We start from the raw sequence: 18,079 nt of genomic DNA, 5'->3' as shown, positions 1-18,079 counted from the left end.
TTAGGTAGGTAGGTACCCAATTTCTCTTCTCGAAAATGCCATAAGTCCATGGAAAGTAACAGTACAAACTATATCCAGTGATGAATAAGATATCTTGTCATTAAAAGAGTGGCCGCTCCATACCAAGAATATTATCTTAGGGTACATTTAGAGATACTTATGAATGAAAAGAGAAAATAGTGAGGCAAATTTCGATTTGATAGGCGATACGGAGCGGCAAGTGAGGGGTTAAAGCTGGTGGCTGGGTGGCTGTAGTGGTCCAACAATGGGTTCCATCGTGTACCCATTGACACCTATCCTCAAGATTGATTCTTGGATTGATACAAATAATATCGCCTCCTAACAACAAGCCGCGCCTTTAATTATCCTTCTGCATCCCATCCCATCTCACGAAGTTCTTCGCATCCAGACCGAACAGATCCAACAACCTCCCTGTCATCTGATCAACGATGTCTTCCACGGACGAAGGCTTTGTATAGAACCCGACAACGGGCGGTGCAATAATGGCCCCTGCCTTCGTGACGTCGAGCATATTTCGCAGATGAATCTCGCTAAACGGGGTCTCGCGAACGGCGAGGACGAGACGACGTCGCTCCTTGAGACATACATCGGCGGCACGTGTAACGAGATCGTCGCATACACCAGCGTTGATGGCCGCGAGTGTGCGCACTGAACAAGGAGCGACTATCATCCCATCGACGTGGTAAGAGCCGCTCGAAATCGGGGCTGCGAGATCATGCGGACTAGATTACAATAGAAAGGTCAGTAAAGGGGAGGTTGAGAAGGGAGCTTTGAAGAGAAGGATGCCTCGAACACCAGTTAGCTCACCTGTACGCATGGTCCGCTAGTGCCTTTACAGCCGCTATTGTGTAATCAGTTTCCCATTTGATGGTTTCGCCAGCCCATTTGCTGATAATAACATGCGTCTCTACATTGAGTCGGCGTAGTGATTGAAGAAGTCGGATCCCGATTTCTGCACCTGTGGCCCCTGTGATAGCGACAACGATCCTCTTTCTCCTTTCGAGTACGGGTACTTCCATCTTCGATACGATCTGGATGCCTCGATAGTTAACACCTTAGATATTCACAGTCGAATATTTTCGTGCTCTTAATGGTGGGCGAACAGATTCCCTGGAGAATTAGGTAAGTGGTGGTGGCTCAAATGGAGTTGTCTATAGAGCCTTGAATAAAAGGTAGTCAACTTTGCGACTTATAGGAAAGATATTGGAAGTATTTATTTTCTATGCGTAATATTAACATTACTGCCGTCGGGATTGCATACTAGGACTACGGAGCCTTTCGGACACTTCGAAGTCATGTAAACAAATTTCACGCCTAAATTACAATTGGCGTATCGCCTCAATAATCTACTTCTATTTCAACTTCAATCCTAGTCACTAAAATCACAAAGTAGATCTCGCGATGGAGAAGGACGGCTCGGTTCGGAGGCTTCGGTGGCCTCGGGTTAAGGAGCTGACCAAGGAGCAGCAATGCAAGTACACTGAGCGGCCTCGCGCGGATGAACATAAATAAGATCAAGAAACTTCGAATGTCGAAAAAGATTACTATCCAAGCTATCGGCATAGATCTTCATTCAATTGAGTTTACAAGTAATTTTACAATTGTCCATCCGAACACCTTGATACAAGATGTCATCTTCCACCTCAACAACCACTGCCAAGCAGCAAAAACTCCCCCATTTGAACTTCCGATCATACGTACAAGCCCTCAAAGACGATGGCGACCTCGTCGAAATCAACAAGGAATGCGACCCGCATCTCGAGGTCGGCGCCATTACCCGCAAGGCCCTCGAGGACGAGGATAAAGCCCCGCTCTTCAACAAACTCAAGGGCCAGAACGAGAACGGACTCTGGCGCATCCTTGGAGCCGTAAACGGGTTACGACCGGACCCAAAGCAAGTCTTCGGTCGAATCGCCAGACACATCGGTCTACCACCCACGGCATCTGCCAAGCAGATCATGGACAAGATCATCGAAGCCAAAAGCGGTACCCCTATCCCACCAAAGGTCGTCGAGTCGGGTCCTTGCAAGGAATTCCGCCTTACGCCCGACCAGTTCGATCTTGAAAAACTTCCATGCCCCCTACTCCATCAGTCCGATGGCGGGAAGTACGTCCAGACGTATGGAATGCAGTGTTTCCGCACCCCAGACGGGACCTGGACGAACTGGGCTATTGCACGGGCTATGGTGCACGACCGTAACCACCTCGCCGGCGCCGTATTGGAAGTCCAGCATATTGGCAAGATACACGCCATGTGGAAGAAACTAGGGAAGGACATGCCAGTGGCCATCGCATTCGGCGCTCCACCAGCCGCTATCATGGCCGCGAGTATGCCGCTGCCAGATGGCGTTTCAGAGCCCGAGTATGTTGGCTCACTTGTTGGGGCGCCGGTGGAGGTTGTTAAATGCGAGACTAATGACATCTACGTCCCTGCGAACTCTGAGATCGTTTTCGAGGGATCGATTTCGGCTAATGAGAAGGTGCCCGAAGGTCCTTTCGGTGAAATGCATGGGTAAGATAAACTCTTTTCCTTAATATGAACTGGAGAAGTGCTAACGAGGAATCAACAGATATATTTTCCCCGGCCAGACGCACCAGTGGGCCAAGTACACGATAGATATGATCACACATCGGAAGGATGCCATCATGCCAATTTCTAATCCGGGCAGGCTGACCGATGAGACTGTATGTATCAACAATCCCGCGTCACAAGTTTCCTATACTAACAAAACATAGCAAACCATGATCGGCCCTCTCGCCGCAGCCGAAATCGGATTCCTCCTAAAGTCCAAGGGCTTTCCCATCAAAGAATCGTGGTCCCCATTCGAGTCACAAGTGACATGGGTCGTCCTACAAATTGACACCGAAAAACTCCGCGCAATGAAAACGACTCCAGCGGAGTTCTCCCGCGGAATCGGCGACATCGTATTCCACGCGAAATGCGGCTCCATGATCCACCGCCTTGTCCTCGTAGGCGACGATATCGATATCTACAACTTCAAGGACGTATCATGGGCTTTTTGTACCCGCTGCCGTCCTCGTATGGATGAGTACTTCTACGAGGATGTCATCGGTTACCCATTGATCCCGTATATGGGTCATGGAAATGGTGATATGTGGAAGGGTGGGAAGGTTGTTTCGGATGCTTTGCTGCCGGCGGAGTATACCATCGGCAGGCTCTGGGAAGAAGCTAGTTTTAGGGGGTCATTTCCGAAGGAGTTGCAGGAGAAAGTGCTTTCCGAGTGGGAGACGCTGGGATATACTTCCTAAGGAGTCCTGGGCATGCCGCGATATTTTCCTCAAATTTTTATTCTATTTGAGTTATGTCAGACACATCTATTCTCGCCTATTAATTGAGTAATCATAGATATAAATTGTAGCTAAACTGAATATCATTCAATTTACCACCAGGCAATATCCCCTTTCCGAAGAGGCTCTGCCTTTCAACTTTCACACCAAAAACGGAGACTCCTCGCTTGCGAATGGTTCCGATAAGATAAAATCGGACACCCCTAAAGATGTGTCTCCTGAATCGAATGACGCCAGCCATTCGGCCATACTCCACGATCTATGATATGTCAGCTTAGTAGCGGGAAATGATGAATGTCGATCTCACTCTTGTTGATTGACGAAGTCAATTGATTCATTCAATCCGCTTGAATTGCCTTGTACCTGGGCATTTGAAGACATCCCCGACAAATTTTGCGGTACAGCTTCCCGTTCTACCAATGCCTTCATTGTCTGAAGGGCCTTCAATGTCTTAGTCAACGAACCCGATAAAAGGCCAACCGCTGTCGAATTTGAATCCAGACTATAGTCGTCTTTTTCCTGCTGAAGACTGATAATCATACTATCCCGAAGCGTTTTCGTCACATCATCATGCCTCGTTTCCTTCATCAAACTCAATAGAAGGACAGATGTCAATCCATTATGAATAAACGCCCACGACCTTCTAGCCAGGGGACTCATAGTCCGTAGACGTATATAAGCCCAGGCGCTGCGTTTTAACGAACCCTGGAGTCGATCTAGTATATCCCGACTATCACGATCGTTGGTCGTAGGAATCGACCCATCTGATAGGAACGGGCGGCAGAGAGCTGAGATGACGAAGTTCTTATGTAGATCGAAGGCATAACACTCCTCAATATCCTGCGCAGAGCCACAGAAATGGCGATCCTTGAGATGTGGAGAAACGCATTGATCAAGGAGGTCGATCTTTTTTAAAATAGATAGAGGCGTAGGCGGTGCTGTTGCGCATTTTCGGGATTCCAGGAAGCGGACTGCAATGTGGCAGAGCCAACCCATTGCTTGGCGGTATGTTAAACTGTTCTCGGGAGTAAGAGTAGGCAAATCTTCCTCGAAATTCATGTCGCTACACGATGGAGAGCGACCGAAAGCCACAGAGAGCAATGCTTCTTGTCGCACGATAGCAAGCCTCATATCAGGTCAATAGTTGCACTTTGAGCTCCGAAACTGACTGCAACTTACCGTAAAGATGCATTTCCCTCAGTTACGGACAATGACTCAGGTTGAGGTCGACAAGTATTCATACCTAAGCTCTGCGCAAGTCGTATCGTTGTCCCCACGAGAGCCCAAGCTGCTTGGGGTTTCATATCATCTTGTAGTACATTTCCGAGTATTAAGAGCGTTTGAATAGTCTCCTTAGAAGGTCGAGCTAGATAATCGGTCTTTACTAGCAACTCGAATGCGAGTTTTGCTTTTAATAGTTAACACTCTCAATTGGAACTGCATCAGTGTCTGGTACCTACTATGTTCATGGGATAAAGAGAATCGGCGCTCTAGAGGCATATCCGAAAATTGGGCACCATATGCCAACACTGCGTGTAACAAGCAAAGCCATCGAGGAATCTTATTCACGTCTAGTCCCACATCGGTACCTGGGCTGTGTCTGAATTCTATGATGGCGCATAGTCTCTTTTCCATTTGGTCGAGATCAAGAGGGATGGAATGAAAAGGGTGGACACGATGTTTGTAAGAGCGGAAAAGAGCATAGACATCTTGTTCGACTGATAAGAAGCTACTGAGAAGCGCATTTTCGAGAACGGTCATCAGCTGTTCTGTGCTTGTAGCTTCATTCACGCCTAAGAGAGGTAAAACACCAGTCTCGAAAGCGGCGCGGTCGCTAGGGCCATCAATGAGATGTGTAGAAGGCTCTTGGGCTAGCGTAGCGATTGAAGTAGAATGCGTAAGACGAGCCTTGAATACCCCGATGCTATGAGAGGGGTTAGGCGAGGTATGTGCATGCAGATCGGCTGCGGGTTGCTCCCTCTCGCTGGTGATACCTCCGTCTTGTGGCGATTGTATTGTTTCCACTCTGTGTTCCGTGTGACGATGCTCCGGTCGGGGATTACGATAAGAACACAAATCCGGATAGCCCCGTTTGCTACACGTTGCGCATGGTGATCCTTTATCGCACCTAACCTTCCTCTCTCGACATGGATCGCAGCTCTTACGGTTCCGAGCCTCCTGGCGACTACGGAGAACTTCTCTGAGACTACCACGGGATGCCGATGCCATCAGTATTGTGGGGCTGGAGTCGCATCTGGTATGTAGTTTGCAATGAGATAGATGTTTCATCAATGTCGCTTTGCCGTGCATTTCCGGGACCTTTTTCTCGTTTCTAACCCTTGTAATCTGAGTAAGATTCGGGCATAAATTCCGGGTATACCACCGCCTATAATTATGGCCCTGTTATATCCGACATTGGGAGGGGCCAGATCCAAATGGCGACGTTTTTCTTCATAAACAAAATTGCACCAATTCAACGGTTCAATATGTTCCAATCTTCTCAATCGTACAAATATAATTATTCCATATTTACATAGTCGCTCATATAACCCCGTAGGTAGATGGCAAAGAATATATAAACGTTCACGCTCACCAATCTTGCCAAATGTAGCTTGGCAAAACCGTCCTCATGACGGACCAATGCCCCAGAGCGCTCTTATCATGCCATTCCACCAATTTCTCGGTTTCGTTCACTCTAAGGATATCCGCGTCCGCGCTGGTAGCGGAAAACGCCGATTGCTCGACTTCGTGTTTAGGTAAGAGATATGCTCTTCTAGCGAGACTATCGAGGTAATCACCCTCTGTGGGTTTTCGGAAAGTGATCTCATTTCCGGTCTTGACGCAAAATACGAGTACATTATCGAAATCACGTCCTGTTTCTTCTACAGTTTCTGCGGAAGGTGGCTCTCCTTCTCTGAAGATTCGGCATGAGGGGAATACATCCTTTATCGTATTCATAACGATGCCGAGGGGAGGTAGAGTGAAATCACCGGCATAGTTCTATCTTAGTCAATCATCGCCGCATATGTGTGTTATCAATAAGGGATTACTCACAATGGCTATCACTCCATTAGGCTTCAGCATATGTTTTAAGCCTGTCAAAAACTCCTGGGTGAATAGGGGTATCGGCTCCGCGCCGCCCGTGAATACATCGTGGATGATATAGTCGTAATTTTCGCGGAGGTCATCCTTGTTAGACTGGCTCCAGGATATAGCGTCTTGAATTACAGCGGTGTGATTTGATGGTAAACCAAAATATTTCTTGGAAAAATCGTAGACCACGGGGTCAATCTCCACAATAGTCGTGTCAATACCATGTGCTATTAAGGCCGATGGTGTTGTTCCAATTCCAAGGCCGCTGAAATTTTTATCAGTAATTATACGTAGAATTGGTAATTAATTATAGGCTCACATGTTCAGCGCTTTAGCCTTGTTATCGGGTGTTTTGTTGGGAATCTGGACAAGTCGAACTGCCTCAAGTTGGGCAAAGACGCTATAGATGGGTTCCGCAACAATTTTCCGTGGAAACTTGGTCCACTCCCCACCAAGCAAGCTGTGATCACATCTCATCACTCGAAATCCGTCCCTGTGGCTATCCAGGACTGAAATATAACCCGTTGTCGATTCCCACCGATCAACTATCGACCATGCATTGATATGGAGAGTTGTGTTTAGGGAGTTGGTAGTTATCGGGGTTATAAGATGTGTGTTATAGAAAGCGGCATGTAAGAAGGCCGGGATAGCCCAGACCAAAAGTTTGGATCTGGCGAATATGCTGTAAGCTGATGCTAGCACCAGCTCCAACCCCACGCGTGTTTGTAAGACCGATTTTCCTATTTGGGCGGCCAATTGCTGCATCGAGTTATTTTCGAGTAATTTGAAAACTGCATATGATCCTAACCCCGGCGCGGAGCCGGCAAGAGATTTCGGCAAGCCGCTTAAATCGGCATTCTCGAGAACATCGGCGACACATGCCGTACTAAAAACCACCAGTGGGAATAGGGTAAAGGCCTCCGTTATTGTCGGCCCGATATTTGCGCCGAACGTCTCGCTCGCTTGGAAAAGAAAGGATTGTAGCATGGGAATATACGCCGCCACCAAGGGTAATAGGGTGATTGTCTTCACCGGTAAGACTCGCCTGAGAGCCAGGTTACCTCCCCATCCAACAAACAAAGCAGTCCAAACTAATCTTTGGTGCCACCTGGTCGCAGCGATTTGACCATATACAGGCGATAAAGTGAGTAGTGAGACGTTGGCGTAGACAGCCATGAGAGCGATCAGCGCCGCAGCCTTGGCGTATATGATGCCCTGTTGTGCTGCCCAATTGGCCCATGTCTCTTCCTGAGCTTGGCCTGCCAGCAATTTGAGCTCTTCTTCAAAGTCTTCCTTCGTCTCCGGGGGGTTCTTTAAGCCTTTGGCCTGAGATGGCCCCTTCTTTGGGGTTTGTTTCTTCGGAGGCATGGTGGAATGAATGAACGAATGAATGTCTAACCGATCAATCAAAAATAACGCCTTGCAATTTGCAAAAGCATAAAAAAAAGGAATGAAGAAATAGAGATATGAACTCTCACCAGCCAGCTGTTAGAGCTTTCATATTTTCTCTGGTTGTCGATTTGGTAAGTATTTGTTACAGGCTAAAACAAAATCGAATTGAACAGATTGGATGTTGATATCTCGATAATTCCATTAGAGGGAGCGAATTTAAGTGGAGACATTCTGAGGCTGGTAGGACAAGGTCCCATATCCGACACTAAGACACTTTTGGTCTAGCCTCAATATATGCCTGCATCTAGTGAGTCGATGACCGAATTCCGTTCTTACAGATTACAACCAAGGACTGGACTTGAGTAAAAGAAGATGACTCTTCACACAACAAATCAATGTGAAGATGGACGACGATGACTTTGGTGCGGACGCAGAGTTTCTCTCTGCTCTAGCTTCCTCTGCTGCTGCAAGCACTTCTAGCCAATCCCAAGCTAAATCGCAACCGGCGAACCGAATTCAACAGCCTACTCCCCAAAGAATCCAGCAACCAATTCCCCAGAAGATACAACAACCGGCGCCTCAGCGGTTAGACAAGCCGCCACCTTCATCTAATTCTGCGGGTTCTGGTATCGTGCAGCCGACACCGCAGGCCCTACCACAGCGCTCTTCCGGTTCCTCGATATTAGTATCACCACGTCAAAAAGGAAACCCTGTACTGGCGTCCCTACGGTCCGTAGCATGGGAATACAGCGACATTCCAGCCGACTATGGGCTGGGCTTGACAACATGTGCCCTATTCCTAAGCCTCAAATATCACCGATTGCATCCCGAGTACATATACACGCGAATTCGCAACTTACAAGGGAAATTTAACCTTCGCATCCTTTTGACTATGGTCGACATCCCGAACCACGAAGACTCATTGCGCGAACTCTCCAAGACTTCCCTAATCAACAATGTTACCGTCATCCTTTGCTGGTCCGCTGCCGAAGCGGCAAGATACCTCGAACTATACAAATCATATGAGCATGCGAATTTCAGTGCAATCAAGGGACAGCAAGCTACGAGTTACCCCGAAAAGCTCGTCGAGTTTGTTACAGTGCCTCGAGGCATCAACAAAGCCGATGCAATTTCCCTCGTCAGCGCTTTTGGCAGCCTGACGAACGCGATAAACGGCGACCCTGAACAAGTTTCCGTCATTAGTGGTTGGGGAGAGAAAAAAGTAAAACGCTGGTGTAGTGTTGTAGAAGAACCCTTCCGAGTTCAACATGCGGCTAAGAGACGCCTTGTTGAAGGCGCGAATAGCGCTGCCGACAAAGCCATTCCATTAAGTCGAGTGCCGCTTAGGGATATGCCTAGTTTATCAGCGAGCTTGTCTCGAGACAGCACGACTCCGCAACCACAGCCGCCGACCTCTACAAAACAAAAGGAAGTCCGCCGAAATCAAGATACCGTAATTGCTGATGATTATGACGAGGAAGCAATGCTAGCAGCAGCCATTGAAGAGTCGAAGAAGGATATGATGCAAGAACAACCATCTAGCTCGACTTCGAAAGTTCGCCAGGAAGAGAAGCTCAGCGACGGTATAGCTGCGGCGTTGGCCAAGCTCAGAGACAAGGGATAAGAGATAGAGAATAGGAGAAAACCATGATACCTGCCTAGTTCGGGTGAGCTAGGCGAAATGATCGGGGCATACCAAAATGTGCCACCTTTTTCGGTCTGGACATTTTGGACGTACATCTCCAAGCGGCTAACGAACAACATGGTGCTCGTGAGCAGACATGACATGACAGCAAGCAGCGTTAGTTCATGATGCATCTTTTCATATGATTGTGCACAGACCACATATCACCGGCACAAATAACATACCCAAGTCCTTGTTTAGGTACTCACACGTCCACTTAGGTATAATTGATGTAATCATCCATAGAGCTGGGGTTATAGGGCGCTAGTCGAGGTCTTAGTCGATTTCCCCCAGGATCCTAGGTGAGGCGGTCTAGCTACTGTCGATCAGGTTTGTCTTTAGCTTGGGAGAGTCACAAGATATCTTGCAGATATTTGCGTCAATTTCTCAATCCCCCGAAATATCCAAGTCACTTCAATATTCCTCGGTAAAATATCAGATATCTCAAAAATCGGTTCGGAGTACGATACGACGCTGTGAGATGTCCACTTCACTTATAGCGGCACATCTAGACCGAACCAAACATCGTGAGCAAGATCTTAGTCAACTGCGGGCCGGGAAATGAGAAAGGGCGCTAGATTATTAGTTTACAAACCGAAGAACCACCACATACACTACTACCTACCTACCTTGAAAAGATAGCTAATTCATTCCCTATGGATGCATATACGACACGTCGTGTAGTGTCGTGTTGTTTTTTATGTTGAAGAATAAAGCAGTGGAGATTAGGGAGGAGGCGTATAAGCGGCAGAATGGTAGGAGTTAGATAGGAGGTATGTGCGTTAAATGTGCCCCGCGAAGAACTAACGAATAGGCGTAAGCAGTACCGTCGGCGGCTGTGAGAAGCCGACGCCTTTAATTTCGGCGCTTTTTCTCTTTCTCTTTTTTTTTCACATGGATTCCCCGCAAATCATCAGCTTAGATAAGAGCAGTGTAGCTGTCCTTGCCCATTTCCCGAACCACCTATGATAATGGAGATACTGAACCTAATCTCTAAATTTTTGGGGTAAGGTACCGGAAGCTTAATTGCAAATAGTTGGGGTCTAGTTGGCGCACAGCAGCGGCGGAGTTTCCATGTCAGCCCAGTTTGCTGCTGTTGCTTTGTTCCTTTAGGTAGGTACCTCCAGCTAAAGTATAACGTTTAGGTAACGTTGGATCCAATCGAAATCCAGGATTTTTCCCCTAAATACCCTTGCCTCTTACCTTTTTTAACGTCTATACCAACATGCCGCTTCCTTTGCATTCCTTACTTTGACCATCTTTTGCCCCAATTGGGCATATTGGGTATCCAGATTTGGTTAGGCCCATTGTTTATTTCGCTATGGTATGCATCTCATTACCTCATTGTACAGGGAGATTAGTACAATTAGTATAGTTTAGCTCGGTCTAAGACACAAATTCCCGTCTTATCCACCGTGGGGACCCCGGGGTTAAGTCCTTGTACTCTCTTCTAGTCACAAGACATTCCATCAAACTTGGAAGCTCCCCATATCTTTTCTTCTATTTTTTATTCTTCCTCATTTTATTGCGGCCCGTTATTCATTGACCCCTCTCCTTTACTAAGAAACTAATCCTGCTTTCTTGGGCCAAGTATCTCGGTATTGTAGATCTGTTTCTCCTTTTGGAAGGTCTTACAAGGCCTAATAATCGCTATCCGCCAAGTTATCTCTGGTCTATTGCTTTCGAGGATGAGACTAGTCTTGACTTGACCGCGTTGACATTGGCGACATTGTTGCTTGACGGAAAAATTCATCCGATCTAGTAAGTTGTAGGTAACGTATCCCCCTTTTCGCCTTGACCTACAGAGCTTCTTAACCTTACTCAGGATAAGTTCTGTTCTCAATGGCATCATCTGAACTATTAATGTCTTAATGTTATAGCGTCCGGTGCGAGCAAAAAGCTGTGACTACCGTGCCACATGTTCTATCTTAAGTGAGACTTGGGATCCTCGTGCTGGCATTCTGTGATCAACAGTGTTGCATTGCAGCGACCCTTAGCTGATCTACTCCTTGTCCCGTTGGTCGGGTGCCTGTTACGCGCCAGGAAATAACCCGCGCCCGCGTTCCCTATCTAATAAACTCACGAGCCGCAAACACATCTACTTTGCCATATGGACAATTCTGCAGGCCAAGGTTAAGATGTTGCTTTAAGCTACCTAGCCACACGCACGTACTCTCACACTCTCTTACTCTTCCTAATCACACATTGACACCTACATACCTACATACACACCCCCATTCACCCTCCGAAAGTGAAGGCCCCGGCATACAATCCCTGCTACCTAGCAGTCTAGGTACCGATTTCTTCATCATGGACTGGGTTTATTTAAGGAATATGGCTATGCAGGCGAGATATGGATATGTCCATCCCCCGGACATAGATCGTCACCACCCACCCTGGCATCCTAATCACGCTTGATGATTTACATACCGGAAATTCCCATGTAAACACATCTTATAAGACTTGGTCCTTTTCCCATTTGCTTATCTCTTTCCTTCTCTTTCCTATCTTCAGCCTTTTCAGTATCATTAGGCTCGATCGGCAGGTTGTTTCTTGTCCTGTTCTTGCGGTAGCGTTAGATTAGCTGATCTGCTACGTACTGCTACATCATGGTTAATCTCAGATGGACTTCCGCCCTTCTGGGCTGTGCCTTACCGGCCTTGGCCCAGCCTTCCTACGTGTCCCATCCTGACAGAACCGCCGCCGTTAAGGAGGCTTTCCAACGGTCTTGGGATGGCTACTTTCAATACGCCTTCCCAAATGACACATTGAGGCCTATCTCAAAGACCTATGAGAATGATCGGTGCGTAAGGATCTCGATAAAGGCTCAGGCCGTGCGCTGACATAAGTGATAGGAATGGTTGGGGAGCCAGTGCTGTTGACGCCATATCCACCGCCTTGGTTATGGGAAATCAAGACGTCATCAACCAGATCGTAGATCACATCCAAACGATTAACTTTCAGGCCACCGCCCCCGAGTCGACAAATGTCTCCGTATTCGAGACGACAATCCGTTACTTAGCAGGTCTCTTATCAGGTAAGCTCGGCTGCAAAAAGTCGCTTCATATGTATTAACATACCACCTTCTAGCGTATGATTTCTTGACTGGACCCTTGAAGCAGTACGCCAAGGACCAAGCGTCGATAGACAAAATTCTCGCACAAGCGGTCAGCTTAGCCGATGTTCTCAGCGTTACTTTCAACACTCCCAGTGGAATTCCCATCAACACCCTAAATTACGGCAACGGTGGATACCAAGTCGGTGGTGACACTACCAACGGTCTTGCTACTATCGGGACCTTGGTACTTGAGTGGACTCACTTGAGTGATATCACCGGAAATGACACATACGCCAAATTGTCGCAGGCCGCCGAAGAGTACCTCCTCAACGTCAAGAACCCAGACGTTGGTGAGCCGTTCCCCGGTTTGCTTGGAACTGATGTTAACGTTACGGACGGTACCTTTACGGATTCAAGCGGTGGCTGGAACGGTGGCACGGACTCGTACTACGAGTATCTGATCAAGATGTACGTCTATGATCAGGACCGCTTTGGCCTCTACAAGGACCGATGGATTGCTGCTGTCGACTCCAGCATTAAGTACTTGGCGTCCCACCCGACCAGCCGCCCCGAATTAACATTCCTTGCTGCCTACGATGGACCCAACCAGCTCTCGTTTGTGTCTACACATCTTGCTTGCTTTGATGGAGGAAACTTTATTCTCGGCGGTCTAACGCTAGACAACGATCAGTACAAGCAATTTGGACTTGACCTCGTAGAAGCTTGCCACGAGACGTACGTTGCGACGGTTACCGGTATCGGACCGGAGGTTTTCAACTGGCAGGATAGTAACCTACCGGCGAACGCTTCTAACAACAGCCCGCCGCCTAACGATTCTGCCAACTTCTACAACACCGCCGGATTCTGGATCCCCTCCGGTGGTGGGTCCTACGTGCTACGACCCGAGGTTATCGAGAGTTTCTACTACGCCTACCGTGCCACAGGAGACACCAAATACCAGGACTGGGCTTGGGAAGCGTTCCTGAACATCAACGCTACATGCAGCGCGGGTGTAGGATTCAGCTCCATCGATGACGTGAACGTTGCCGGTGGCGGTGGGTTCGACGACTTCCAGGAGAGTTTCTGGTTCGCCGAAGTCCTGAAGTACAGTTATCTAATCCAAGCGGATGACGCGGAATGGCAGATCAACGCCGCGCATGATAATACCTGGGTTTTCAACACGGAGGCGCACCCCTTCCAGGTTAAAGGTAAACCGATCTAGACGCATATAGACGGGGCCAGGTGTACATGATTGGGTATATCTAGCGAGGGTGGCTTGTCTTGCATATGGGCGGCGTTGATTTTTTTTTTTTTTTTTTTTTTTTTTCGAGACTTAATTTGTACATATTTATCGGCATCTATATCCGAATATTTATTGAACGTTATTTTATCAATTATGCTTATCTTGCCGTGTGGTTGTTACGCTTGTGCTACGGATGGTAATCACCTTAAAGATACTGTGCCGCAATTTAATTGAGAAATCGTGATCGCATGACCCTGCATCATGAATATCCTCAGCTGAACAAGCTAAACTCCGAACTGTAACACATTTATGTTTTATCTACCTAATGATGAACGTACGGAGATATGTCCGATGCGAACACCTGATCTCGCTCCATTTTCACCTCGTCCAAGGTTTAATACCCTTTCTCCGAGTCCGTACTTCTTATGTTGGAAGCCGAGACACGCTTGTACCCGCTAAGCGGTGACCCCCAACATTCCGGCGTCGCACGGCATGTGTTTAGCGGGTCTGTGTCGGTTAATAGTGGGTGAGGCTCTTGTGTTACGGGACGGAAAGGGTGGCTTACTACAGATTGATAGGTTGGTAGGACACGGAAATTGTCTGCCCGAGTTGGGTTTTGGGGGTTTTTACTTGGGGGGAGTTGATGTTACATAGGTAGTGTACTGGATCGTGACGTGAGGATTTTGGTGTTTGAGGGGTTCGCGGTTCACTTGCGCAGATATCTACCTACAGTAGGTAGAGAAAATACCAATCCAAGCCTCCACGCTGATAACCATACATATTAAACTGGTGGTGATCTTCGCTTTGTTATAAGATGGGGTTTTATCCTTGGGGGCGTAGACGTATTCTTGTAATTGGTATTTGGAAGTACGGCGGGGCGATGTCATTAGGTACCTATTCCTGTTAACATGGGGGAAACGTGGTTGGAAAAATCTATAGCTGGTGCAGTAGAGTTGGGTAGGTATGTTGGTGTTGATGGCTTGTTAGTTGGGGGGTAGTAGTGTCAACTTATACTCGAAGTAAGGGATGAGTATCTCACCCGCAGATAGGGCTAACGTGTTACCGCCCCCTTCACCATAAACGCAACATTAAGTATGATCTCATAGGCGAAACTTTTTCGATATGCTCGAATTAGTCAGGCATAATTGTAGAACGATTATAAGTGTTGGTTACCCCAACCGCACAATCTTCCACATTCGTAAACACTCCTGCAAGTCCAACGACAGCGTACCTTCATGGGCAGTCGCAGTATCCCTAATCAACGCAACTAGAAGGCTAGCAAGGGCGAAGGTTTCCTGGTCATCTTCGAGGGCAATCAAATCAGATCTTCTCATGCCCCCATTATCCGCCCAAGCCTTCCACAAATCCAGCATCCTGCATATTGAAGAGGCAAATTGGCCATCAAGGACCATACGGTGTAATAACATCCCAACAACATCCCTAATCATCAATGCGGGGTCAATTTTCATACTGCTATCAACTCTACCCTTAAGCCAGCGTAAGTTATGCTCAGCAACAAGCATGCTATCCCATTTCGGGCTCTGCAAAGCCTCAGATGTGCGAGCTTCTCGGCGTTGGCTCTGAAGTCGCGATTGATCGCGCACTATTAGACGTTCAAATCAGTATAACCATTTCCACGGGTGGGGGCTGTGGCAAACTTACTATCTTGCATCCTTTGGTTGCTCTCCCTTTGCATTCGCTCACGGGCCGCGATCTCTCTTTGGGGAGGCGTCATCCTAGCCTCAGACGCCATCGCTAGACGTCGCTCTGTGCTGCGTCTTACGAATTGTTCATGTGCTTCCCCGCTGAAATCGTAATTTGTAGCCCATTCCGGAGTCTGGGAATCGTCTATCACGCCTAAAAGAACAAGGACACCACATGGAACCGTATCGCGCCGGGCGAAGTTGAGGATCTCATCAGGGATTTTGTAGTTCCATAGTACAGTCTGACTGGTTGTTCCGTATGCCGTGGCCACGCTCGCGAACCATACACCGTCGGATTTCCCTAAGCGGATTCGTAGTGGCTCTATGTAAAGGCTTTGGACATTTGCAGATGAGAATAGGGACCCCTCCTCTTGGCTCATTGCGGCGACTAGACCGTCGACAGATATTTGACAAGTTATGGTGGTCCTTGCGACCTTCTCGGCTTGCTTCTGGATCGAGTCCAGAGATTCCTTTCGTACGCTACCTCCCTCCCTCTCTTTAGTCTTTTCTATAACCTCTGGCTGTTGGCCATCTTGGGATTCAGATGCTCCTTCTACAGGATCGGCAGTTTCATCTTTTTTCACTGGTTCTGGTATTGGTAGTGGTGGGAGCCTAATCCAATACGGAGGTAGGGAATTGGTATCCCGTGTCGTCCAATGCGGTGACCAATTAGCTTTCAGTGAGAGGTGCCCGTCAGAATCATCCAAAGGAGCGATAGTCAGAGCTTCATGGTATCCATCGGGGGATTTCATTAGTGAACAACCCATTGGAGTCCACAATCCAGTCGAGCGCAGTAATTTCCAACCATGAGCGTCCGGAACAGCTCCCAAATCAAGAAGATAAGCTACAAGCTCATCGAATGCGACATCGACCTGGGGTTGACGAAGCTGATCGGCATACTCGACTCGCTGAGTCTTGGCACCGATAGCGCGAGATTGCCAGTTGAAGGTAGTCCATGAACCACCGGGGATTGAGCTTGGCTGTCTTGAGGGTTGCCAATATAGCTCTATATCAGTGAAACGATCACATGGTGTGACGGCGTAGCGAGGAAGTTCCACTTCGATAACGCGGTTTACCACGTCGCTACGCGTTAACGCAGTGAGTCGACCATGTCTGAGCATGCGCTTTATTTTTGATAAGGCGGCTAGTGTCGCGACGGTGTTGTATAAAATGGGGAGTACACCTAGGACGGCTAGGGGCACACCGATGAAGGTGATGATATCCGTTGCCGAGTAACCTGAATTGTTCGAAGACATTATGTCTCTCTGTTAATAGAGAACGGACTTGCTGACTGAAAAACCAAAGTTATGAAATAGCTTGGGAGAATAAACACAGAGGTTAGATGAAAATTGACCATCCCGGTCCCAGTTCAGCCCCAGCTGAACTGCGAGCTAGTGGGAGTTGGGCTAGGTACATATCGTGGCATTCGCGATGGCATCCTTCTAGTACACTTCAAATTAATGAATACAATCTAATATAATACCCTTTTAAAATCAAGTGTCTCATATCGATAGGTGTAGCCAAGAGATCAACTAGAAAACCACCGGTCGCCCCCTTTACAAATAGGATTATGTCAATATCAAATCCGATTGACCGGGTGGGTTAATGCAAGGTACCCGACACTAGGATGATGCCGGGCTCGCCAATTTGAATTCATCGCGACAAAAGATCAAATAATACAAGCATCGGGTCATTATTCAATCAAGAAATCATTCGCTTTTTAGATCAAAGGAGAGAAAAGTCTTAGGTCAAAGCTAGGTCGCATAATGCGAGATTTCATAAATATATGCACAAACCATTCTACGATCATGGCATAGGAGTTTGTGTCCCTTCGTAAAGTCCGAATAATTCACACAGTTTTAAGCCACTGACGGTTAGATTTCCTGACGATCCCACATCATCACGATCCGTGCTCTCTCGCTCTCCCGCCGCGAAACTCAAGCGAACGTGTTTGTATTGATAGCTCGCGAAGTGAATGACTGCCTTACACAACAGGTTCCTCGTCCCCTTGTACCAACCTGAAACCGCGTTTGAAATATTCGCGCAGATTATCCGCAGGTTTAGTGTGTCTACCGGTGCGGATGTAGATCTAAGTTCGTATAATGCGAGTGGACCGGTTAGTGCTACGAAGACTTTTGATTTACCGAAGAGTCCGGAGAATACGTGTTGGATCCGCGATGCGCCCGGGAGTTGTTCTAATGAACAGATACGCGCGCTGCGGGATGGTGAGGGGAGTGTGGTTAATGGTGTACTGCAGATTGGGAGTTCGGGCACGAAGTCGCCGCCTACTGCTGCGTCGGATGTTGCGACGACTACAACGCCGCTTATAGGTTTGTTTACTGCTACGGGTACATCATCGAGTGTGGCTATCCCTAATCAGGGATCCAGTATTGATTTGTGCTTCATGATAGGTACTATTGGTGCCGCGGTATGAATTATTTCGTAGGTCAAGGCGGTTACGTGATATGATAATGAAGTTTCATGAGCAACTTGGATTTGTGACTTTTGTTTACGTTCACTGGATACCCATACATATACGCATTTCAGGTATTGCAAGAATTGCTTTATGGGGGCTG

General features: G+C 47.6%; 8 protein-coding genes across 8 annotated transcripts; 4 read left to right on the top strand and 4 right to left on the bottom strand.

Annotated features, from left to right (window-relative positions):
• Window positions 1-135: 135 nt before the first annotated feature.
• F4822DRAFT_288459 (Phenylacrylic acid decarboxylase) lies at window positions 136-1,344 on the bottom strand. Its single transcript, XM_051454972.1, has 2 exons — window positions 829-1,344; window positions 136-743 (listed from the first exon to the last, which is right to left on the bottom strand). Exons 1-2 carry the CDS (start codon window positions 1,038-1,040, stop codon window positions 359-361), a joined length of 597 nt encoding a protein of 198 aa, XP_051313387.1. The 5' UTR covers window positions 1,041-1,344; the 3' UTR covers window positions 136-358.
• Window positions 1,215-3,462, top strand: F4822DRAFT_288489 (putative 3-octaprenyl-4-hydroxybenzoate carboxy-lyase). The gene is made up of 3 exons (XM_051454974.1): window positions 1,215-2,533; window positions 2,592-2,706; window positions 2,758-3,462. The coding sequence occupies exons 1-3, from the start codon at window positions 1,650-1,652 to the stop codon at window positions 3,289-3,291; spliced, it is 1,533 nt and encodes a 510-aa protein (XP_051313386.1). The 5' UTR covers window positions 1,215-1,649; the 3' UTR covers window positions 3,292-3,462.
• Window positions 3,463-3,471: 9 nt separating this feature from the next.
• Window positions 3,472-5,559, bottom strand: F4822DRAFT_430358 (c6 zinc finger domain-containing protein; the record flags this gene model as incomplete). Its single annotated transcript, XM_051461273.1, has 4 exons — window positions 3,472-3,589; window positions 3,638-4,456; window positions 4,510-4,738; window positions 4,791-5,559. 4 exons carry the CDS (start codon window positions 5,557-5,559, stop codon window positions 3,472-3,474), a joined length of 1,935 nt encoding a protein of 644 aa, XP_051313385.1.
• A 220-nt stretch (window positions 5,560-5,779) lies between these two features.
• F4822DRAFT_288470 (S-adenosyl-L-methionine-dependent methyltransferase) lies at window positions 5,780-8,157 on the bottom strand. The gene is made up of 3 exons (XM_051454973.1): window positions 6,743-8,157; window positions 6,385-6,688; window positions 5,780-6,330 (listed from the first exon to the last, which is right to left on the bottom strand). The coding sequence occupies exons 1-3, from the start codon at window positions 7,789-7,791 to the stop codon at window positions 5,920-5,922; spliced, it is 1,764 nt and encodes a 587-aa protein (XP_051313384.1). The 5' UTR covers window positions 7,792-8,157; the 3' UTR covers window positions 5,780-5,919.
• A 61-nt stretch (window positions 8,158-8,218) lies between these two features.
• On the top strand, window positions 8,219-9,439 carry F4822DRAFT_430356 (restriction endonuclease type II-like protein; the record flags this gene model as incomplete). The annotated part of the gene is made up of 1 exon (XM_051461272.1): window positions 8,219-9,439. One exon carries the CDS (start codon window positions 8,219-8,221, stop codon window positions 9,437-9,439), a length of 1,221 nt encoding a protein of 406 aa, XP_051313383.1.
• A 2,291-nt stretch (window positions 9,440-11,730) lies between these two features.
• On the top strand, window positions 11,731-14,036 carry F4822DRAFT_288425 (glycoside hydrolase family 47 protein). Its single transcript, XM_051454971.1, has 3 exons — window positions 11,731-12,302; window positions 12,355-12,536; window positions 12,590-14,036. The coding sequence occupies exons 1-3, from the start codon at window positions 12,109-12,111 to the stop codon at window positions 13,777-13,779; spliced, it is 1,566 nt and encodes a 521-aa protein (XP_051313382.1). The 5' UTR covers window positions 11,731-12,108; the 3' UTR covers window positions 13,780-14,036.
• Window positions 14,037-14,828: 792 nt separating this feature from the next.
• Window positions 14,829-17,214, bottom strand: F4822DRAFT_288413 (uncharacterized protein). Its single transcript, XM_051454970.1, has 2 exons — window positions 15,463-17,214; window positions 14,829-15,403 (listed from the first exon to the last, which is right to left on the bottom strand). The coding sequence occupies exons 1-2, from the start codon at window positions 16,757-16,759 to the stop codon at window positions 14,970-14,972; spliced, it is 1,731 nt and encodes a 576-aa protein (XP_051313381.1). The 5' UTR covers window positions 16,760-17,214; the 3' UTR covers window positions 14,829-14,969.
• Window positions 17,215-17,466: 252 nt separating this feature from the next.
• F4822DRAFT_444228 (uncharacterized protein) lies at window positions 17,467-17,937 on the top strand (the record flags this gene model as incomplete). Its single annotated transcript, XM_051463201.1, has 1 exon — window positions 17,467-17,937. Exon 1 carries the CDS (start codon window positions 17,479-17,481, stop codon window positions 17,935-17,937), a length of 459 nt encoding a protein of 152 aa, XP_051313380.1. The 5' UTR covers window positions 17,467-17,478.
• Window positions 17,938-18,079: the final 142 nt, after the last annotated feature.

The sequence above is a fragment of the Hypoxylon trugodes genome (assembly GCF_022578975.1).
Source record: "Hypoxylon trugodes strain CBS 135444 unplaced genomic scaffold F4822scaffold_6, whole genome shotgun sequence".
Classification (NCBI taxonomy): domain Eukaryota; kingdom Fungi; phylum Ascomycota; class Sordariomycetes; order Xylariales; family Hypoxylaceae; genus Hypoxylon; species Hypoxylon trugodes.
Note: the sequence above shows the minus strand (reverse complement) of the source record. Positions and strands in the feature narration are given on the sequence as shown.